General features: G+C 41.9%; 1 protein-coding gene across 1 annotated transcript; it reads left to right on the top strand.

Moving 5' to 3' along the window:
* The first annotated feature begins 1288 nt into the window (after positions 1-1288).
* On the top strand, positions 1289-21626 carry SLC25A19 (solute carrier family 25 member 19). The gene is made up of 7 exons (XM_075845308.1): positions 1289-1376; positions 3784-3928; positions 6209-6364; positions 6469-6639; positions 14279-14462; positions 17393-17523; positions 21079-21626. The coding sequence occupies exons 2-7, from the start codon at positions 3797-3799 to the stop codon at positions 21259-21261; spliced, it is 957 nt and encodes a 318-aa protein (XP_075701423.1). The 5' UTR covers positions 1289-1376; positions 3784-3796; the 3' UTR covers positions 21262-21626.
* The last annotated feature ends 2967 nt before the right edge of the window (positions 21627-24593 follow it).

Raw genomic sequence — 24593 nt, 5'->3', positions numbered from 1 at the left:
CTACAGTGGGAACTGTGGCATTATCTACAGGGACATTACGGCACTAGGCACTATCTACATGGGCACTGTGGTGTTTTCAAGGGGTTGGGAAAAAAAAAACCTGACAAAAAACAGGTGACAAACGGCCATTAAAAACAGACAGACGGACTGGAAATGGATGAAAATTTGGAGACACACTGATGCAAAACGGCCATGAAAAACCGAAAGTTCAGTTTTTAATGACCATTTTTTTTCACTGTCGTGTGAATATAGCCTTAAACAGAAGTTTGTAAAAATGACTATATAACCGCGCCAAAAAACATTGATTTCAATGGGAGACGGAGTTATTTTTTCCCACGAGTGGGAAAATCGCTGGCGGGAAAAAAAAGCGACTTGACCTATCTTGAGGCTTTTTCCGCCTCAAAAAACCCATTGTAAGCAATGGGAGACGGAGAAAACTGCCGCGACCGGCCGCAGCGTTTTTTTGGAAAATAACGCTCGTGGTTTTTTCCTCTGTTGAAGAAGGAGGTCAAAAAAACGCCTCAAAAAACGTGTGGTGCAAAAAAACTAGAGCTGATTTTTCCAGGCAGAATTTTCTGCCTGCAAAAGACTCAAAAAGTGCAAAAGTGTGAACTAGAAAAACTGCAAAAGTGTGAACTAGGCTTAAAAGTAAAAATCCTTTTCCCATTTTTCCTCTATTGTAAAAAAAATGAACATAATTGGTATTGCTGTGTTCGTTAAAGTCTGAACTATTATAATACACCATTATTTAACTCGCACGGTGAACGCCGTAAAAAACAAAAAATTTAAGATGCCAAAATTGCTCTTTTTGGCCAACTTAGCTCTCAAATAAAATGTAATAAAAAAATGATATGTACCAAATAATAATACCAATAACTACAGATCGTACCGCAAAAAATAAGCCCTCACACCACTCTATTGACTGAAAAAATTAAAAGTTATGGCTTGGAAGGCGAGGAGTGAAAAACGAAAATGAAAAATAAAAAAATGGCTCAGTCCTTAAGGGTTTAATATAAGTTTTCCCTTTTAACACATTAAAAAAAAATACTGAAAATGTGAATAAGAAACCGGACGAATTAGAAATCATCGTCACGGTGAAGCGTTGTGCTCTCGTGACGTAGAGCGGAGTCTGTAACCTTCGCGGTGCAGAGCAGCAGTGTTATGACATAAAGGAACATCCCTTGTAGCTGCTCAACAGGCTATTGAAAACCACAGACTCCTCTAACAGTACAGCCGGTAGCCTGACTCCTCCCACCCATGTGACCGGTCACATGATTGTAAGGTCCTAATACAATGTACCCTACTCTTTATACTTGCCATGGTTAGGCAGGAGGGCGTGGCTTGCAGGCAGTGGAGGAAGTGAGCAGCTGGAGAAGGTGAGTGTGTAGAGCAGGCAGGGTGTGGGGAGGACGCGTGCTGGGATGTCCGTATCTAGTCCTGTAGTGCTGCCTGGATGCCAGTGTCCACAATAAACCTTCCCAGTGTTAATTGGGACAATGTAGTCCCCACTGTGAATTGTAAGTAGTAGCAGTGACTAAGGAGTCCTATATAAGCAGGAGGCTGCAGACTGAGTACATTTATACTGGACAGAACTGAATACTACACACTGAAATTAGAAACAGGGAGTCACACGTTTAATGTGGAGCACAAATCTTGGTGTGTGTGAATGAGGCTTTGTTCACACTTGTTTCACGCTTCTTCTTCCATACATAGTTGATAAGGTTGAAAAAGAGACCCCGGTTCATCAAGTCCAACCTATAATCCTACCCTGTTAGGCTTCGTTCACATCTGCATCACGGCCCCCGCTCTGACATTCCGTCTGAGCTTTCCTTCAGAACGGAGCCCTGACTGAAACCAACGGAAACCACAGATTTCCATTTGCATCACCATTGATTTCAATGGTGACGGATCCGGTTGAAATGGTTTCCGTTTGTCTCCGTTGTGCAAGGGTTCCGTGAATTTGACAGAACGAATAGCGCAGTCGAGTACGGTATTGCTTCAAGACAGAGCCCTGATGCAGATGTGAACGAAGCCTTAATCCATAGGAAGGCAAAACCCCCATAAGGTTGATGCCAATTGCCTAATTACGGTAATAATTACTTCCTGATTCCAAATATGGCAATCGGAATAAATCCCTGGATCAACGCCCCGTCCCCAGAATCTCGTACTCATAACCTGTAACATTATATTTTTCAAAAAGGCATCAAGGCCCTTCCTGAACTTGTTCGAAGAGTCAACATCCCTCGCCGTTAACACTGGAAAATTCTCCAGCCACTGATTAACCTTGTAAAGAAAAAGTATACAGTGTGTGTGTGTGTGTGTGTGTGTGTGTATATATATATGAGTCCACCGTCCAGCAGCACCAGTCAAGATTATGGATGGGTGCGCGCCCCAGGAGCTCGATCACAGCTCCAAATCTCCTATAGTCGTTCAAGAATAGGCTGCACTCCAAGTAACAGTGAAAAAATGGCCTTTTTATGAGCCGAAACGTTGCACAAGGGCTAATAAAAAGGCAATTTTTTTTTACTGTGACTTGGAGTGCAGCCTATTCTTGGACGACTATATATCCATATATATATGCACACGCAAACACGTATGTATATATACACACACATATATAAACACACACATGTATATATATATATATATATATATATATATATATATATATATACACACACACACTCACACTCACACACTCTTAACGAAATCATGGGCCAAAATATATTAGACTGAAATGTGTATTGGGTATGTCAACCGATACCCGCCCCCCAGTGATTTATCCAGTTTCCAAATCATAGGTGATAGAGATATATGTATCTGAGAGGAAAGATGACAAGAGACCATGCGTGTATACTCAAAATCCTTCTCTGGCATTTATTGCCAAACTCAATTACAATAATATCATTCAAAAGGGGTGTAGGCTTGAGGTTAACCAATCAGCGGCAATGTGACAATATTTCAAATTCAGCCAATTACAGACACACAATCCATTATTAGAATTCTTCACACATCAGGGTTTGCAGGAGCCTTCTCTATCTTGGAAAACATACAATAAATTGTTCTATTAGGATGGGGGAGACATACCCACATACAGTATATGTAAAAAATAAATAGGTCACTGTTTGAGAAGTGTATATATATGTGTGTGTATGTATATATATACATTGTATGTCGACGTTGTTTTCAAATTGAGTTCAGCAGGTTGCAGTTTGGCAGTTAGTATCCATGTGGTATTGCAGGTATTCGCTTTAATACCACACGGCCATTAACAATCAAAATTCTTTTAGCTGCACCCTACTTAAAAGCTGCGCCAATTTGCATGTCAGAGTGGTTATGGCCACACTACTTGGACCCTGACTGACACTGTTCAATCAGTACAAAGCATTTGTTTTATATTAGGCCCCCTGCACTCGGCCATAGCCGTAATCCTGGTCCATGATTGCAGTTATGGCCAGCCGCGGACAGTCGCCCGCATTTGCGGGCCGTGCTCCCATTGTAAAGTATGGGAGCACAATAGCAATGAATGGGTCCGTAACGAATACGGCCGTATGCATGGGGCCGTACTGTAAATAAAAATCTTTACAGCCATAGCTGTGCTGAACACAGACCAAGTTATAGTAGACCATTTACAATTATAATTTTTTAGACTACAGCAAATTTGTGTGCTTCTCACATCTATGCGCTGTCAACTGGATGTAAATATCCCAGTAGCAATGAAGGGGTCCCTGGCACTTGCTCCTGCCTAAATTAGGACACATTTTTCATTTGTTTTTCTTCTAGGTCTCCTTGAAGGATGGTGGGATATGACCCTGGTTTAGAGGGACACCTTCTTTCTGCTACCGAAGTGGCTACTGCAGGATCTCTATCTGGATTGGTCACAAGGGCGGCTATTAGCCCTCTAGATGTCATTAAAATTCGCTTCCAGGTTATTTCCTATATAAAAGAAAAATTACTGTCTCTCTCTCTTTACACTCATTCCTTAAAGGGGTTCTCCAGGTTATTAAAATTGATGGGCTATCCTTAGAATAGGCCATCAATATTAGATTGGTGGGGGTTCCAGCTGTTGGCACCCTCGCCAATCAGCTGTTTAAAGAGGCCGCGTTGCTCATTTGAGCACCGCAGCCTCTTCATTGTTTACATGGTTATTTTTTCTTTTTGTAATTGCACGCGTCGTTAAATTTGTAGCGGCCGTGCAAGGTATTGCACCACTGTCCCATTCTAACACCTGATCACCGGAGGTATCGACAGTCGGACCCACACGATCTAACATTTAATTACCCAATATAATATTGAATAGCCCGGATAACTCCTTTAACCAGTCACATTAAAAGTGGAAAAAAAATGTCCCGCTGGTGTTACTTTTTTTTTTTTAGATATTGAATTTGTGTCATGTTGGTGCATAATATTATTAAAACTTTTATTTTTTTATTCTCTTGTTAAAAAAAACATTGTTCTTTTTTTATCCACATTTTTTCTTTATTTAGTTTTAAATGTTTTAACTTTACCACCATGCAATCCCTTATTTACCACTAGTGAGAGTTCCCTGCAAACAGATCTATACAGCTACCATTGAACCAATATGATCGCTGTAAAAATCTGCGGGAACCGTTTTCCTGTTTCTGTTTATTTCAGTTTATTCTCCCTCCCACCAGCATGTCCAGGGAGAAGCCGCGGCTACTTAAAATCGCTCAAAGCAATGCTTAAGCTATGCTGCGACAAAAGTTATTTTTGTCCTGCCCGAGCACAGTTTGGGCAAATCTGTGAGGTGATTAAAGGAAAGTTCTACAATTATTGTGATTAACCAGTAAACACGCTGCATTTTATATGCTCTCCGTGTATCTTTAGTTACAGCAATAGAATAATAGATCTTGCCTACCACATTTAAAGGGGCTTTCCATAATTAGATAAACGGTCTGTTTTTGTTCCCAGGTACTGCTCCATTCTTGTTTATATACTGTATCTGGTATTGCAGCTCATCTGCGCTTTAGTCAATGGTGCTGAGCTGCAATACTATAAACAGCCTATGGACAAGAGAGGCGCTGTTTCTGCTAGAAAGCAGCTATGTTTTTAATCTCATCCAACCCTTTTCAATTTTGTCACTTATTAAGACCTGGTTTCTGGTATAAAGTAGGAATATCCAGTATGAATTATTATATAAAGCACGTCTGTGATCATGTGCGAGCCTTTAAACTTTTTCTCTATGGCTTGGACGCTTATCACTGGAGAAATATTACATGTTGTCCATTCGTATGACAAGCCTGGTCCACCAGAGCAAGAGCTGATGTCTCCTCTCTGACTAATAGAGGGGCATCCTAAATGAGGAAGCCCTTCTATGACCGCCCTAATAAAGACGATTTCCACCCAAAACATAAAACTCAGAAGTAAGGGTTACTGTGGCCATTTTTTGCATAGGTGACCTCCTTGATGAACCAGTTTTAATCTATGCTGGGAAAACATATCAAAGCTGACCCTACGGGTTTATTGTTAAAGGGAGTCCGTCACCAGAAATGTGCCTATTAAACCAGCCACACAGTAGCCTCAACTCAATCTAACGCTTTTTTAATATTTAAGATGAGTGGCTCCGTTGCAGCGATAATCACTTTATTCCCTCTATTCAAATGATCTTTATGGAGCAACGAGGGCGCCACCGTTGCTCCAAACAGCTCTACTTTCTATTCCCAGTCCGACCCTCCCTTTCTTCTTTGATTGACGGGCCAGGCAGTGTAAAAGCCGCCATCACACCTGGCCCCATATTCCGGTGAGGGCGCCCGCGCTTCTGCTTCCAAATCGGCGCATGCGCAGTACATTCCAGAGGTTTCACCGGTCTAATCGGCTCTACTGCGCATGCGCCGATTATGTCACACTATACCCAGGTGTAGAGAAAAAGGCGTTTAGTATATTCGACTTTTCTTCATTCTCCTCCACCATTATTCCCAGGTTATTTTTGAGAGGGCCAACACTTTCAGCTTTAGTTTTTAATTTTTTATTTATTTGCAAAATATTTTTGGGTTATCTCTACTTTCTTTAGCAACGAGTCTCTCTCTGTTTCAATCTTTCTTGCCTTTATTTGTTGTTTACACAGTTTTTTTTGTTTTTTTTTATAATTACTGTAACTTCTGATATATGACCATTTTTATGTTTTTGGTGTAAATTCTCTTTCAATAACCAACTTAATTTGCTTGTTACCTCTTCTTTATTTCATTAGCTTCAAATTGAAGATCTGAATGGACGTGGGAAACCGGCCAAGTACAGAGGAATCTTACATGCAGTAAGGTTGATTCTGAAAGAAGAAGGGTTGTCTGGATTCTGGAAGGGACACATTCCCGCTCAGTTTTTATCTGTGGCTTATGGGGCTGTACAGGTGAATGTTGTAGTCATTTGCTTACCCTATAAATGATATTGGATATTCTGTGTGTCTATTTATAGTTGGATTGAATAATTTACACTGGTCTTTTCTCTCTGCAGTTTGTGAGCTTTGAGGTTTTAACTAAAACAATTCACACGTCCACATCTCTTGATTCTCGTGGTGTAGCAGTTCACTTTTTGTGTGGCGGACTGGCTGCCTGCTCAGCGACACTGACCGTGCAGCCTCTGGACACCCTGAGGACACGTTTTGCTGCTCAGGGAGAGCCAAAGGTATGAATCTGATATAGATATCACACTGCAAACACCAATGTCACCTATACCGCTAAAAATAAATAAATATGCATTACTGCTAAATCTACTTACAATAGGGAAGTTTTTGGCGCAAATTTGGGTCAAAATGTGTGGGCCCACCGGCCACAATCTTGCACTCCTCCCATTCTGCCCTGGGTGATTTTAATTAGTTGAATGCTGGTTCCTACCTTCCCCAAGAATATGTAGGTTTAGTCCCAGTTCTTGGTGTATGTGCAGAGTAGGTCCCCACCTATAGGGTTCGCCTTGTCGTGGCAGATGAGCCCACACATTTTGACCAAAATGTGCGCCAAGAACCTCCCTATTGTAAGTAGGTTTAGCAGTAATGCATATTTATTTCTTTTTAGTGGCTTAGGTGACATTAGTGTTCACAGTGTGCTGTCGCCATTTTCTTGTGTGCTGTATAAATTTGCAGTCAGAGGCGTTCTTGCGCCTGTATAAGTGTTTTGTTGGAATGTGCTCTGTGTGTGTATATATATTTATATATTTATTTTCTCAGTTCTGCAATACAATCTTTGACCTTTTTTTAATGTTTTCGCTCAGTTTGTGCATTGTAGAAATAACATCCTAATACTACCTGTAAGTGAAAATATGCAGATGAATGCTTTATTATCCTAATTATTGCTGGTGTCTCTAGTAGTATGAGTATGCACTGTTCTGAATAATCTCTCTGGACCACTGGCTCATTTACACAATACGCACTGAAGTATCACTGCGCTTGATTGGCCAGCAAACTAGCAAGACCTAAACACCATAGAGAATGGGGGCGTGGCTTAGCGGCATATGTGAGAGGACGCAGGAACCGGAGCTCCCGCTGCCGATATCCTGGAAATTATCCTGAGACTCCACTATACTAACGAGGACATACCTGAGGTGATAGGGGAAAAGGCGGTGATCCTGCAGGCACGATTTTGGATCCGAAGGAGGCTGTTATGACCCGGTCCAGGAAGTCTAAGGCGGCAGAGGACGGTGAGCTGGAGCTGCAAGATGGCGTCGACATGTGCTCGTATGCAGAGAGCAGGGATGTGAGAGGAGCGGCGGCATCCAGGCTGGAGCGCTTTGCCAGGAAGACCCCTATGAAACCTGAGGCAGATGGAGGAAGGTTGGATAGAGGAAAGGAACAGGCTGGCCGTACAGGCTCGAGATATGAGCCGCTGCGAGCACAGATGGAGTCAGAGGAGGAGGAGGAAAATGGAGGAGACGCTCCAAGTGATTCAGGAGGAGGAATGGATGGAGGTACGCAGAACTTGGACAAGCAGGGCCCCACACTGGCAGATGTTTTTTCGGCGGTAAGCCTGAGTAATTCTACGCTGGCTAAGCTTACTTGTCAGGTGGGGGGAATCAAGGAGGATCTGTCTATTATCCGCCATGATTTACAGAAGGTGTCAGAGCGCACAACAGCGGTGGAGGGCCGAGTCAGCAACTTAGAAGATGGCATGCTGCCCATGAGACGAGATGTAAATGCGGTGGCGGAGGATGTAAAGTATCTCTTATCTAAAGCTGATGATTTGGAGAATCGTTTAAGACGAAACAATGTGAGGATGGTGGGAATTCCTGAAAAAGTGGAAGGGTCCAATCCGGATTCCTTTTTTGAAAAATGGCTTTTGGAGGTTTTTGGAAAAGAGTTACTGACCCCATTATTTGCAGTGGAAAGAGCGCATAGGGTACCCACGCGTCCTGGTCCACCTGGACGGCCACCGCGACCTGTTTTGGTAAAGCTGCTTCATTATAAAGATAGAGATATAATTCTTCGACAGGCCCGGGAGAGGCAAGATATTCGGGTGAACGGTGTGAAGGTGTCATTTTATCCGGATTTTTCTGCAGAAGTCCAGAAGCGGAGAATGCAATTTCTGGACATAAAAAGGCGGCTGAGGAACCATCGGGTTCAGTATTCTATGCTGTATCCTGCAAAGCTTCGGGTGGCGGCATTGGGATCCGTGCAATTCTTTGAAAATCCAAAAGATGCACTCAGATGGCTGGACAATCATGAAGGTCGCTTACGGCAGGATCGAGAGGAGGCGGCGGCGTGATCAACAGGCGGAGGATTAAAGAAGGGACTCTGCTTTGCAAGGAGGAAGATGAGTTACATGAGGGCATAAAGCCTTGTTGATATGCATTTATATGTTGCAATAAGGTTGGGCTACGGTCCATAGGTCATTGATAGTTGCAGGAGAAGAAAGTGCTGTCAGTTCAAGGGCAGAATGGGATGTTGGAGTTATTAAAATACTAATTGTTTATTGAGGAGGAGGTAGCGGGAGGTTCTTGGTTCTGAAGGGTAAAACTGTAGGGAAACAGAATGTGTCTCTACAAAGCGAGTGGGAAGCTGTGGGGTCATAGCGGTGAAGGTTTCTTCGCTAGCCCGGGCCCTCTTAGGAGGGTATGTTTATGGAAAGTTGGGGAGGGGAGAGGTTTTGGAGGGAAAGGGAGGTTGAAACACAGTACGCTCTGATGGTCACTGGAGGTAACAGGAATAACCACTGTCAAAAGCAAGAAATGTTCAGATGGGGGGTAGGGTAAATTTGTTGTCCTGGAATGTGAGAGGTATGGGGGAGATAACTAAAAGGCGAGCTATATTTGATTATATGAAAGGGCAGTCTGCTGGAGTGATGGGCTTACAGGAAACACATCTTACTGCTGATACGGTGCACCAGGTGCACAGGGTGTGGATACAACACAGCTTCCATTCCTTCCATTCTACATACTCAAGGGGGGTTAGCCTCCTAGTTCATAGAGATGTGCCGTTTAGCTGTTTAGACTCCTTTAAGGATAGGGAAGGTAGATATGTCGGGGTGCATTGTAAATTGTTTAATTGGGAATGTATAATTGTGGTGCTGTATGTACCTCCCCCGTACTCTGTGGTCCCAATAAGAGAGGTGTTGGAGAAACTGGCGGGATGGCCTATGATACCGACCATATTGATGGGAGATTTTAACAACATAATGGATAAGGGGTGGGATAAATTTCCAAACGGGGGGGGGGGAGAGATATTTGTCTAACGAGGTTTGGTAAATACATGACGGAAGTCGGGCTCACGGATATTTGGCGGGTAAAGTGGCCTTCTACTACGCAATACTCGTGTGTATCATCTACATATGGATCACTGTCCCGAATAGATCTAATGTTTAATAATGGAATGGGGATGGAATGTGTGGAGGGGGTGGAATATTTGCCGCGATCACTGTCTGATCACTCTCCAATGTTGTTAAAACTTCGAACAAGTTTACAGACGGGGGGGCTGAGAATGCATTGGAGGCTCAACCCATTTTGGATACGCTTGGTGGGAGAGGAGACCATAACTATGAGACTGAGAGAATATTTCGAATTTAATAAGGGTACGGTTCCTACAGATATTTTATGGGATGCTATGAAGGCGAATATAAGGGGGGTGTATATAAGGGAGATCACACACATAAAAACTAAGACAAGGCAAGTGGGACAACATCTGACAGACCGGGTGACAATAACAGAGGTGAGCCACGTTACCAATAACACGGCGGAAACCTTAGCCCAATGGAAGGCTGCTCAAAAATTGCTCAGGGAACATCAGATGGAGCAGGCAGCTAATAAAAGATTGTTTTTGCAACAAAAATATTACGAAGAGGGTGAAATGACAGGCAGATTGTTAGCAAATATTGCACGGCCGGCGCGGGAGAGTGCGTTCATCCATCAGCTACAGACAGCAAATGGGAATCTGGTTGGAGAAACAGGGGATATATTAGGTGTGTTGACATCATTTTATAAGGAACTATATCGCACTAAGGTGGACTATTCGGAGGATCTGCTGTCAGAATATCTGGCAGAAATGACATGGGTTACTTTGGGGGAGGAAGAGAGGGAGGGGTTGGAGGAGGTAATTACTTTAGAGGAAATACAAGAGGCGGTGAGCTCTATGGCAAATGAAAAGGCTCCAGGGATAGATGGTATACCCACTGAATTGTATAAAACATATGGAGAGACGGTTCTGCCAGAGTTGCTGGAGGTGTTCCAGGATAGTTTTGCCAGAGGGCGTTTACCGCAGACAATGTATGAAGCTGCTATAGTGGTAATTCCTAAAGATGGGAAAGATCGGACGCAACCTGACTCTTACAGACCGATATCTCTGTTGACAGCAGACATGAAAATTTTGGCTAAAGTACTAGCTAATAGGTTGTCGCGAGTAGTGACTAAAATCGTAGGGATGGATCAGTCGGGATTTATGCCAGCTCGTTCTACAGCAGTTAACTTACGTAGGCTTTTCTTAAATTTACAGACAGATGATCCGGATGAGCGGGGTAGAGCAGTGCTGTCGTTGGACGCCACTAAGGCATTTGATAGTGTGGAATGGGGGTACTTGTGGGCTGTATTGGAGCGGATAGGTTTTGGACGGAATTTTATAAAGTGGGTACAATTATTGTATAAGGAACCGGTGGCTCGGGTTAGGGCAAACGGAAGGATGTCAGACTCTTTTAGGTTAGAGAGGGGGACGCGGCAGGGATGCCCACTTTCTCCGTTGCTGTTTGCACTGGCAATTGAACCCCTAGCAAATGTGATAAGACAACATCCGGGGATAGAAGGGTTTCGTTGTGGAGAGCTGGAAGAGCGAATAGCACTATACGCGGACGATATACTGCTGTTCCTGGGGGAGATAGATCATTCATTGCCAGTGATAATGACGATATTGGAGAGGTTCGGCAGATTTTCAGGGTTAAAAATTAATTGGAGCAAGTCGGTGTTGCTACCACTCCAGCCAGTAGTTACACCATTGATAGTTGGAGGAATTGAAGTACCGTGTGTACGGAAGTTTAAATATCTGGGAATTACGGTATCAGCAAGGGTGCAGGAATTTGTGGAGTTGAACGTGATACCATTAGTGAATAAATTAACAGATAGGACTAAAGTATGGCTTGGGTTACCATTGTCAGCACTGGGACGAGCAAATCTCATCAAAATGATTCTGATGCCCCAGGTACTCTATATTATGCACAATGCCCCAGTGTGGTTACCTAAATACTGGTTCAGGAGAATACATAATTTGTTTAGGGACTTGGTGTGGAAAAGGGGGATCCCCAGGATTAAAATGGAAAAGCTACAATTACCAGCAGAACAGGGGGGGTTAGCTATTCCAAATGCGTGGATATATTATCTAGCAGCCCAAATACAGCACTTCAAAGGATGGAAGAATAGGGAGGAATGGAACTCTAGTGGGAAACTGGTGTACTATTTGGGAAAGAGAACGGATTTATTAGAGGCCATGGAATCGCATAAATTACGGAGGGAGGCGAGAAGGAAACCGACTCTGTTATTACTGCATAAAGTTTGGTGGGAAAGTAAAAAGATATTGGGGGTTACAGGATGTTCCAATTATATGCCTTTATGGGATAATCCGTATCTATGGGAATTTAATATTTTGGAAGGATTTCAGGATTGGGAACAAGCAGGAATCAGATATGTACACCAGGTATATGAGGGAGGGAATCTCAAGCTTTTTGCACAACTTCAGGAAGAGTTTGGACTCTCACATCGACGGTTCTACCAATATCTTCAGCTAAGGCATGCGACGCAGGCACAAGAGAGGCTGGTGGACTTGAGCTGCTCCACTATGGGAGGGATAGAAAGGGTGCTGGGGGCACAAGACACTAAAGGGATTATCTCGGTGCTATACAGTATGTTACTCGCCAAATTCCTAAGAGACCCACTGGTGGAGACTAGACGTAAATGGGAAGAGGATGTAGGGGCTATAGCGGATGAAGAATGGGAAGAAATACTCATATCGCCCAAAATAGTCTCTATTAGTGTAGCGCACAGGAGGTCACAACTCTTTCTATTGCATAGGGTATATAGGACACCTAAGGTGCTGTGGCAAATGCGAATTAGAACAACAAAGGAGTGTCCCAGGTGTATGTTTGATGGGGCGGACATAAAACATATGTTTTGGAGCTGTCCGATGCTAGATGTATATTGGAAAGCAGTTAAAGGAATGGTAGCTAGGGTATATGGTAGAGATTTTCCACTGGAACCTAAGATCTTTATATTGGGATGTATGGGGGAGGAAGGAGGAGATGGAGTGGAATTACTGGCTATTAAAAAGGTTCTGTATCACGCTAGGAAATTAATTGCAAAATATTGGCTGCAGGCGGATCCCCCGGAGGTGGCTGAGTTAGTTGGATATGTTAACCACACGGTATCACTGGAACACCGAATATATCTGAAAAGAGGGTCAATTCATAAGTATGATAAGCAATGGAGTAAATGGGTTAACAATTATAGTAATGTGACACATTAGATGAGATTTGAAGGTGGGCTGACGCATCTATTTGAACAAGATATGACGGGATCACTGGTTGGAATACAGAACGGATGGAAAGGGTGGAGGGGACTGGCGACTCAGGAGACAGAGGAGGTACTGTGAGGGGGGGGGGGAGTTCGGTTGATAGGGGTAGGGATGGGGATGTATGTGAAGATGCAATTAAAGATGATGAGAATACAGGGTGTAATGTAATTGCAGGAATTTGGTATCAAGAACAAGATGTTATACGGTTACTTTGTTTTTTCTTCTGTTGGTGGATTTCTCTGTAATTTACCAGAAATGCAAAAAATGTATAATACATGTTGTATTCTCAATAAAAACTTGTCTGATTTAAAAAAAAAAAACACCATAGAGAATCTATGGGGTATTGTCAAGAGGAAGATGAGACGCCAGACCCAACAATGCAGACGAGCTGAAGGCCGCTATCAAAGCAACCTGGGCTTCCATAACACAGGCTGATCGCCTCCATGCCACGCCGCATTGATAACACCTCAGCAGTGGCACAGGCTGATCACCTCCATGCCACGCCGCATTGATAACACCTCAGCAGTGCCACAGGCTGATCACCTCCATGCCACTCCGCATTGATAACACCTCAGCAGTGCCACAGGCTGATCGCCTCCATGCCACGCCGCATTGATAACACCTCAGCAGTGCCACAGGCTGATCGCCTCCATGCCAAGCCGCATTGATGCAGTAAATCAAAAGGAGCCCCGACCAAGTATTGAGGGCATATACCGTGCATACTTTTCAGTAGGCCAACATTTCGGTATTAAAAATAATTTTGGAAATTGGGCTTATATAATATTCTAATTTTCTGAGACACTAAATTTTGGGTTTTCATTAACGGTTAGCCTTAATTATCAACATTAAAAGAAAAAAATGCTGGAAATAGATCACTCTGTGTTTAATGAATCTATATCATGAGAGTTTCACTTTTTTAATTACTGAAATTAACTTTTTGATATTCTAATTCATTGAGAAGGACTAGTAATCATCTGTTTTAGGGCAAGATCTCCAGTGATGTCATCACTTGCATTGCCCTATAATGGACGCACTAGCCAATGTCACTGACAACCCTACAATGATATTATCAGTGGTGATGATATGAAATTGCTAGATTCATGCAAAATTGTTCTGGATGTGCTTCGTGAACAATGCTCCCAGCGTGTATGGCACCATCTGACTGCCAGTTCTTGGCGCAGTTAATGCACCGGGATGACATTTAACTTGTGTGCTATAGCCATATTATTATATCTACCAGTTACATTACATCATAAATATAACTAAAACCTAATTCTGTTTGTTACACAGGTGTATAGGACTTTGCGCCATGCTGTCGTCACCATGTACAGAACTGAAAGCGTGTTCGCATTCTATCGTGGCCTGTGCCCCACATTGCTGGCAGTATTCCCTTATGCTGGTCTTCAGTTCTCCTCCTACAACTTGTTGCAGAGAATCTGGAGTCGACTGTTGCCAAATAACCATGATAAAAGAGGTGAATAAAAGTGAACTGAATTTTATTTCCAGATTTATTATCTGGACATTAATATGTGTAAAAGGTTTAAATTATCTGTCAGATGACTAAATATTAGGACTTTACAGGTTGTAAGTGAAGCTCCACCTTTAGACCTGCTTTAATGTGTACCTCCAATGCCCTGCTCCTCCTGCACATAATAGTAAAGATTTCAGCAGCATTCAAGAGTCCTATTGATCTTGATTTGTTTTAGTCCCCCTAGTAGCAGTTGTGGACTGGTAACATTTTCACTTATGTGCAAGAGGAATAGTGCATCGGAGCTTCATAAAAGTAAACTGAGCTACTAGCCCTAATTAAAGTGGTTGTCTGGTTTAGAAAACCTAATTTCAACACCCTAAGGAGCACCTAGTTTGCGACCTCCATCAATTGTGGCTAGCGGCTACAAATAGCGTCTCTCTCGTTTGGGTTCCCAACGTGTCCATGCATTACACTGACGGCCCCTTGATGCATAAGTTCTCCTGCAGTGGCATTACAGGATAATTGAAGACTTGCTGCCGGGTTCCCTTATAGATTTCTAGTGATCGTAGCTCCTGGTCAGCCTGTGATCAGTTTAATTTTGGGTGACCCTTTTAACAAAAAAGGTAATTTCCAAAGCAGACAACCCCTTTAATAATACATAGTTACATCGGTTAGAAAAAAAGACACCGGTCTATCAAGTTCAACCTTTCCCAATCAATTACACGTGTCTTTCGTTGGTATATTATTTACTGATGAATGGCATTGAGGGTTATAACTAATCAACTAGCCTTTTTTTTCAATGCTGACATAGTATATGCTATTACTACCTTTTGGGGTAAGGCATTTCATAATTTGACTACACTTAAAGGAACAGTGTCATCACAAATTTTTTTTTAATATGTTAAAGATGTTAGTGCTTTATTAAAAACGTTTGGATTAATTTGTGTGTTTGTGTGTTACTTTTTCTTATTTTTACACTTTTTCTTCCCTATGGGGGCTGCCATTTTTTTTTCCATTTCTGTATGTGTCGATTAACGACACATACAGACATGGAATACGGCAGCCACAGTCCCATAGGGACTGCGAACGGGTCCCGTCCCATCCACTTCTGTGTACGCCGACTGTGTGGGAACTGCGCATGCGCCGCTCCCACACAGTCCAATTTGAAATGCGCGCCGTCCGGCGCCATTTTCCTGTGGACCGGAAGTCGCGGCCGGACAGTAAGATTACTACTTCCGGTCGCGGCTTCCGGACTTGTGCACTTGGACCAGCGGCAGCAGACGGAGCGGACGGGCCGGAGGGAGCCGCGGCGGCAGGAGCAGGTAAGAGATTTCTATGTATGTTCGTGTTTGTGTGTGTTTACTACTGTATGTAAACCTACTACACTGTGTGTTAGCTCAAAAAATGGCGACACACAGTGTAGGAGGTTAGACCGTTCAATCCCCTCGTTTATCCCGGCACTAGCCAGGATAAAGGAGGGGGGGATTCTCAGAGCTCACTAGAGCGAGTGCTTTTTTCCCAATTTTGCAGCAAAAAGCAATGTGGTTGCTTTACCACATGCAATGCTGCAATTTTGGGAATAGCTCCATCTAGTGACCAGCAATGGGAAATATTATAAATTAGAATCTAATTTATAATATTTCCTGACTCGTGAAAAAAATAAAAAAAATTTGAACAATGTTTAATCACCTACAGACTAAATGTTTCATGAAAGAAAAAAAAAAACATGTTTTGCTGGCAACACATTCCCTTTAACTGTAAAGAACCCTTTCTTATATAGATGTCTGAAACGCCTTTCTTAGACATGCAATGAATATCCCCTGGTTCTTTTGTAAAGTCTTTGGAAAGAATAAAGCGTGTGCCAGTTGTTTGTATTGATAAACACATATGCTAATATATGTTAATAAGATCACCTCTAAGGCGCCTTTTTTTTAAAGCAGACAAATCATAGACAAATGTATGTAGATATCGAGGATTGTATTGGGGTATTTTTATAAATAGCGTCACTCAATAAAATGTTAGTCAGGGGAGTATTTTCATAATATACTGCAGGGTTTTAATTTAAAGAAGTACTCCGCCCCCCGTTCTGAAATGTAATGTAGTGATGTGTATTGACTTACCTGGTGTTGTATTTCACAGGACAATGCTCTGTTCCGAGTCGCCGTGGGTTCATCTGATCTTTAGTCAGACTCCCTGTATCGTACATTACATTTGCAAATGGGGTGGTGGGAAAAAACCTGGAGTGCTTCTTCAAATTAAAAATCCCCCTTCCTGTAATAATAATTTTAAAAAAATGTGACAAACAATCTCGGCTCGATTGACCACTTTCTGTAGCATATACTCTTGTATATTGTGTTCTTATATTTTTACATTTTAGTAAAGATTCAGTTAATTTTACTAAGTAGTTAATAGTTAAAATGTAGTTGTTGGTGTCCTCACTTGCGCCCCTCATAGTTACTTATTCTTTTTATACGTTTGTCTGGTTTCAATGCATTTGATTTTAAAGAGGACCTGTCACCTCTCCTGACATGTATATTTTTGTAAATACTTGTATTCCCCATAAAATAACAATTCTGCAACATATTTCTTAGAACTCTGCTCTGTGACATTCCTCATTTTTATTCCTCTGAATAAATCAAGAACTGGGTGTTACCATTACCCTTGTCAAATGGGTGTGTCCCTACATAGTCTCAATTTGTCAGCACAGATTAGACAGTGTAAGACGGACCCCTTCCGGTAACACCCAGTTGTCAATTTATTCAAACATTTCTAGGAGGAACAACAGAGGATCAACAGAGGATCGACACAATGTACCGTTTTAAGAAAAGATAGTCCAGAATTGTTTTTTGATGGGGAATACAATTATTAAAATACGCACGTCAGGAGAGGTGACAGGTTTTCGTTAACAGTTGTTTTTTTTTCCCTTGAACAAGATAACCTGAGGAGCCTACTGTGCGGCAGTGGAGCTGGAGTGATTAGTAAAACTGTTACATATCCACTTGATCTCTTCAAGAAAAGACTTCAGGTCGGAGGGTTTGAGCATGCAAGAGCAGCGTTTGGAGAGGTAAGTAATTGATAATGTCCACAAGCTGTGGGTGTTTATATTACTCCAAATATTTAAAGGGCTGGGTTCACTTGTACATGGTTTTTGGGGTCACAGAAATGATTGGAATTTATAAAAATGCCATTTATACAGTGCAGTTAGAAACCAGACTCTTTCCTGGCATGCTGCTGGCACACTTGCTGCAGTTTTCCCTATTAGAAAGCACCCTTTTCCCTAGAACATTTCCTATGGCTGGTTCTTTAGCCAGTTCCGGACTTCCCATAGACTATAAACGTCCGGGCAGTCCGCACCCATCTCTGCAAGGATGTTTCAGAATGCCCTGCAGAGAAGGCCTGTTTGCCACTCTCCGGCGACATTTAGACAGCTGTATAGCAGAGCCTCACGCGGAGACCAATCAGCGTGGTCTATGGGCATGTGATCATTGTGACAGCCTGTCAGAATGATCACACCCTTTCCCCCATCGGCACTTAGGCTAAAGGAGCTGTAAAGAGCTCTGTGATGTAGCGGTTTAGAGATAGCTGTAACACATATCTTTTACCCAGAGACCACTCAGTGTGGTCTCACTGTGAGCCTGTCGCAGAGATCACCGAAAAATGTGTTAGTAAATAGCAAACTTTTCCATTCCACTGGTCTCGTGAGAGATCAGTCTTGTCCTTGTCTGCCGAGAGCTGAAGAGTGCGAGCGTTGCACGCGCACACGCTCTCCTCTGTCCAGCTCCTGCTGTGACACTGTCCGTAGCTGATTGGACAGTATCACCGCCATGTTACACGCCCCCTTGCAATTACACTCCCCATTGACCGTTCAGGGGATTATTTAAATGTATGGCGCCAAATATAACGGCACTGATATCTAAATAAAGTAGGAGGGTAGAATTTGTTTTTATGTGCCCCAGGGTTTGTGCAGCCCTGCCCATTACATGCTGCGCTCAGCTGCACATGTATGGGGAGGTGAAAGGTTCTCTTTAAATGCATGGCTTAAGTCTTGGTGTAGAGGAGAAGGCTTTGGGTTCTTAGAGCACTAGGCTGACTTTTCATTGGGGTACAAACTGTATTCTGCAAATGATTTGCACCTGAATGTATGGGGGTCGGCTGTGCTGGGGGAGAGAATTCTAACTGGGTAAAGGGTCTAACTCACACAGAGCCTCCAGTGCTCTTCAAATGAGGGCCTTATAGTCTATCCAGTCTGCAGCATACGCCGCTGAAACTCGAGCAATGTAGCGACATTACCAGCCCTATACAAGCAACATCACTTTAGAGAACAGTGGTCATGAATGCACAAATTTGTTTTGTACATATTTATAAATTTCTACCCATCGGCCCCCAACCCACTATCCTAAGCATTCTCTGGTCATTATATAATTATTTTAACTCAAAATCAGAATTTAGTCCTAATGGGAGTAGTGTTTTTAACTGATGAATACAGAAACATTCCCTTTGGCTCATTTTCTTAATAAAATCTTCCCCCCTCCAATGCTTCCCTAAAATTCGGGTCTCCCAATAAATGTCCAATCCTCCGTGGACAGAGGGACACTTACCAAAAGAAAATGAGAAGGGGAAAAAGAATAGGGGAAAGCATGATGGCCCCAAAAAAAACAAAAAGAAACGTGAATATTCTAAAAACAGGTGTTTTTAATTTGAGTTGTAAAACCTTAACGGATGCTCAATATATGGTCCTTAACCCCTTTACAACAAGGGACGGATATATCCATCTTGTGCAGGTGCTAGTTCCCGCAAAAGGACGGATATATCCGTCCTCTGATCGCGCGGTACTGCCAGTGTACCTACACGATCAGCGGCAGGAGCACGGCTGTTATACGCAGCCTGGCTCCTGCCGCAACTGTCGGAATCGAAGCGCGCTCCAATCTCGGCAGTTTAACCCATTAGATGCCGTTGTCAATAGCGACCGCGACATCTAATGTGTTTGACAGAGGGAGGGAGTTAGTTCCCTCTGTCACCCCATCGATGCCCCCGCAAAGAAATCGCGGCGCGCCGTCTGGGTTCCATGGCAGCCGGGGGCCTACCAAAGGCCCCCAGGTCTGCCTTCAGCAAATGCCTATTAGGCAATAATGCTTTGGTATACTAAGTATTCTATATGTAATCAGCAGATCGCATGGTGAAGTCCCCAGGTGGGATTAAAAAAAAAAGTAAAGCAGTTAAATAAAGTTTGTGAGAAAGCTTTTACAGTTTACAGTCAAAATAAAACAAAACTCCAAAAAGTGGTTTTATTTAGTAAGTGTCAAAACAAATAACACATGCACATATATGGTATCCCTGCGATCATAACGACTTGAGCAATAAAATGAACACATTAATTAAACCGCCGTTCAAAAAAAAATAAATGCAAAAATCAACAGCAAAATTCTCTTTTCTCCCATTCCCCCCATAAAGTTAATCTAGAAGTCCTATGTACCCCAAAGTAGTGCTAATGAAAACTACACATTGGCCCGCAAAAATCAAGCCCACATACGGCCACATTGCCGGAAAAATAAAAAAGTTACGGCTCTTGGAATGCGGTGATGCAAAAACAAGTAATTTTTTTCTAAAAGTGTTTTTATTGTGCAAATCGTGCCGACCCATAGAATAAAGGTAACATGTTATTTACGCTGCATAGTAAACGGCGTAAATTTTTAACGTGAAAATCAATGCTGGAATAGCTGCTTATTTTCAATTCTCTCCTTAAATAAAGTTAATAAAAGTTAATCGGTATATTATAAGAAAAATATTTTAAGAAAGATATTATCTAAAAATAGTGCAATTACAAAATACAACTCGTCCCGCAAAAAACAAACCCTTATACGGCTATGTCGACAGAATAAAAAAAAAGTTACGACTCTTGGAATGCGACCGTGAAAGAACTAAAAATAATCCTTGGTCATTAACGTGCAAAATAGCCTAGTCATTAAGGGGTTAATAAAGGTATTACATGAAATAAGATTGGTACAAAAACAGTAAAGTTACTACAAAGTCACTCAACTTTTTATGCAAATTTACTGTGAAATGTTTACAGCATAGCAGGCGTAGTCGCTGTGTTGTGCTGTAAATCACAGAGAAGTGGTCAGGATTCTGAATACACATCCCGTCCTGGCTGGAGGTAATGTATATTCACTGTCAGGACACTGCAGTAATGTTATAGTGTGTTTATGTGGCTGCACATAGCGATATAGCTATATCGCTAAGTGCTGTATAAATGAATGGAGAGAAGTGTATGACGCTGATTGGTCAGCGTCATACACTCTGTACAACGCCCAGTTGACCATATAGTAAAACACGCCCAGTTGTCCATTGAGAAGGTCATTAGCATAAAGCTAATATCGGTCATAACTCCGTCAAAAATGATCGTATTTCTAAATAAAAAAACACTGCTGTAATCTACATTACAGCGCCGATCACATCGTGTACAAGATAGGGAACTTAATGTGGTGACAGAGCCTCTTTAAAGTGGAACTGTCATCTATTGCACCTCATAATTGTACTTGGCTCAGATTATTATTCTACGTAATATATGCTTGTTATTTATTCTATCTAGTCAATTTCTATTTTGCGCCTGTTCTAATAGGTCAGGACATACCAAGGACTTGTGGATTGTGCTTGCCGTATCCAGAGAGAAGAAGGCTTTAAAGGCCTTTTCAAAGGACTGTCACCAAGTTTGGTGAAAGCTGCTGTTTCAACTGGACTCACCTTCTTCTGCTATGAGATGTTCTGCAGTATGCTTCTGAGTATGAAAAAAGCCGAAAGATAGTCAAAAAAGGCAAATGTAGGGGATATGAAGCAACAGAATGGTGGCTCTGACAGATGTCAATTGAAGTGTTATCTCCCGTTCCACCACACAGTAGCTCTGTTATAGTCCTCATGGTCAAGTTCTTGTTTTTTTTCATATTTAAAAAAAAAAAAAATTGTAACCCATGGAAAACCCAGATTCACCTCATCCGTTGAGAGGAGAAGCATGTACAAAGTAGTTTTTCGTTGTCTTTTTTGTTTTTTTAAATGTAGGTTGGTGTTGAATGGGTTACTAAGCTTAGTGACATAAGATGTATTATGCGCTGTTTTATTTTTGGTGAATGTAAGACGTTTATCAGGCCTTCATATTGTTGACCTTTAGTGAAAGGGGGGGGGGGGGGGGGGAATCATTGTTTCATACGTGTCTGTTATATATGCTATAGTATACTGTATAAAATAGTTTTATATTGATACATAGTCTTAAATATTGACATAATTTAACAAATTCAGGACACAGCCTATTTTGGCCTTGTGGACACAGCCGATTTTTTCCAGTCTGAAATTTTTTACTTTGTGTGGTAATAACTTTTTGATGCTTTTATCTATCCAAGCGATTCTGAGATTGTTTTTCTCGTGACATATTGTACTTTACAATAGCGGAAAAATTTGGTCGACAAATTCAGTATTTCTTTGTGAAAAATACAAAAAATTAGCTAAAATTAGCTTTTTTCTCAATTTAAATGTATCTGCTTGTAAAACAGATAACAAGTAACTATTTTGTGTGTTATTATTAACATTTCCCATATGTCTACTTTATGTTTGCATCGTTTTTTGAACATCCTTTTATTTTACTGGGACGTTACAAGGCTTACAACTTTAGCAGCAGTTTCTCAGATTTTCAAGAAAATGTCAAAAGGCTATTTTTTCAGGGACCAGTTTAGTTCCCATAAATCACCCCATTTTAAAAACTGTACCCCTCAAAAAGTATTCAAAATAGCATTCAGAAAGTGTCTTAACCCTTTAGGCATTTCACAGGAATTAAAGCACAGTAGAGGTGAAATTTAGAAATTCCATTTTTTTTTTTTTTATTGCTGAAATATCCCACATGTGGCCCTAGTGTGCTAATGGACTAAAACACAGTGGAAACCCCCCAAAAGTTACCACATTTTGGAAATTACATCCCTCAATTTATCTAGGGGTAAAGTTAGCATTTTGACCCTACAGTTTTTTTGCTGAATTTAGTTGAATTAGTCTGTGAAGATGAAAATCTTTTTTTTTTTTTAATGAAAAAACATTGAATTTTTTTCATTTTTACAAGGAGTAAAGGACAAAAAGCACACCCAACGTTTCTAAAGCAATTACTCCTGATTACGGCAATACACCATATGTGGTAATAAACTGGTTTTTGGACCCACTGCAGGGCTCAGAACAGGAGTGCCATTTGCAGAACAGATTTTGCTGGAATAGTTTTCTAGCGCCATGTCGCGTTTGCAGAGCTCCTGAGGTACCAGTACAGTGGAAATCCCTAAGAAGTGGACACATTTTGGAAACTGCACCCCTCAAAGAATTTATCTATGGGTGTGATCACGTTTATGATTTAACAGTTTTTATGCTGAATTTAGTGGAAATATGGCGTGAAAAATAAAATGTTACATTTTAAGTGAAGGAAAGCACCTCAACATTTATTGTGCTATTTCTTCTGAGTTCAGAAATACCCCCAAAGTGGCCTAAATATGTTGTCTGGACACACAGCAGCGTCTGGAAGTGAAGGAGCACCACAAGGATTTTGAGGCCTTATTTTTACTCTGATAATATTTGACCACAAGCATATGCCTAAAAAAAAATTGTGCAGATATCACACATTTGTTATAGGATTGGCTATTCATCTAGGGGTATAATGAGAATTTTTAGTTTTGTTTATAGGGTTTTTTTTTAGAGCGTCATTCAAGAGGAAAAGATCAGCACTCCTTGTGGAATTTGGAAAATAAATCTTCTTTATTTATTTAGAGCGTCCAATTTTAAAAATAGGTAAAAGACCAGAATGATAATGGGAGGGGGTGGGGAATTTAAAGTATAACATTTTTAATCCACGGAGATGTGGTAGATTCGGAAGCAGTCTTTCATACAGAGTCCAGATTTGGATGGACAAGTGTCGCACTGATATATGGTATCCTTTCGGCTACCCCTTTTTGCGCAGACACGGCGCCTTTTCTGTGCCCTGCTTTTTTTTTTGAGGGTGGCAGACACTTCGCCTGGAAGGCGCTGCCCAGAAACGATACGGCAAGCACTACTTGAAGCAGCAGTTTGCCCCACCTCGTCTTCAAGCAAATAAATTTTATAATTTTTTTTCTTGGTGCTCCAAATATGCACCTGGGTGACCAGCTTTATGAAAAACTAAAAATGAATTATATAGTGCCATCTGGACAAGGTACACTGACAATTTCTTGTACCAGATTTTACTCTCTCTCTCATGGCTGTATAGGGTTTTGAAACCTGATCATTCAGGTTAACCGCTTCGCCATTAATTTATTATATGCATGTAGGCTTTATCGTGGACGATGTGAATCCACGTGTGGGGACAGGGGTGTAGCTGGCATCATGCACAGTTGACAGGTGTGGAAGTGACCCCGGAACCATGGAGAGCAAACCAATAGAAGGAGAAGCAATAACAGAAACATCAAAAAGCTTATTCCCAAAGTCAAAGATTTTTTCCCAAAAGGGACAAAGCCTAGGACAATTCCACCAAATGTGCAACATAGTTCCAGGGGCACCACCACACCTCCAACAATCATCGCACACATTAAGTAATATCCTATGGAGAAAGGCAGGGCAACGGTACCATCTCGTGGGAATTTGATAGTTTTTTTTCTTGTGCAAAGCAGGAGGTCAGTAATTTGTGAGCTAAGAGGAATAATGTTTGCCGATCTTCCTCAGAATGTTGAATCCCCATCCCATGCCGTAGTGAACACCAACTGAGAAGAAGAGTAAGAAAGCTGGAGGATCCCATGCAGATAGGATAACATGTGAGAAGGAGCTGAAGACAACAACAAATAGAGCTCCAAGGGAGTCTTCTCCTGTAGCAAAGCAGTGTAGTCTCCCATGGAAGAAAGGTACGACCTTAGTTGAAAATAGGACCACCAGGTTGCACGCCCCCTCGTGCAGGACTCTGAAACAGTAGCAAGAGAGACTATCAACCAGTAGGTGCAGGGGTCTGAGCGAAATAAACACCATCCTGTTTACCCTAGCAAAGGAATGTATCCGCCGCTATGGCTGGTGGAATAGAAGGGTTGTCAAAGAAAGGAGTTAATGGACCCGGCCTATGAGAGAGGTCAGAAGTGCCAATAATACGCTCCC

This window comes from Rhinoderma darwinii, chromosome 13 (assembly GCF_050947455.1).
Source record: "Rhinoderma darwinii isolate aRhiDar2 chromosome 13, aRhiDar2.hap1, whole genome shotgun sequence".
Taxonomy (NCBI): Eukaryota; Metazoa; Chordata; class Amphibia; order Anura; family Rhinodermatidae; genus Rhinoderma; species Rhinoderma darwinii.
This window is presented reverse-complemented; position numbering and strand designations above follow the sequence as displayed.

Bases quoted from the DNA above. Each gene is read 5' to 3' on its own strand.
- SLC25A19 (XM_075845308.1), top strand. From the start codon at position 3,797: ATGGTGGGATATGACCCTGGTTTAGAGGGACACCTTCTTTCTGCTACC. The intron at 3,929-6,208 runs GTTATTTCCTAT...TTATTTCATTAG, and splicing joins TCATTAAAATTCGCTTCCAG to CTTCAAATTGAAGATCTGAA. The intron at 6,640-14,278 runs GTATGAATCTGA...TTTGTTACACAG, and splicing joins CTGCTCAGGGAGAGCCAAAG to GTGTATAGGACTTTGCGCCA.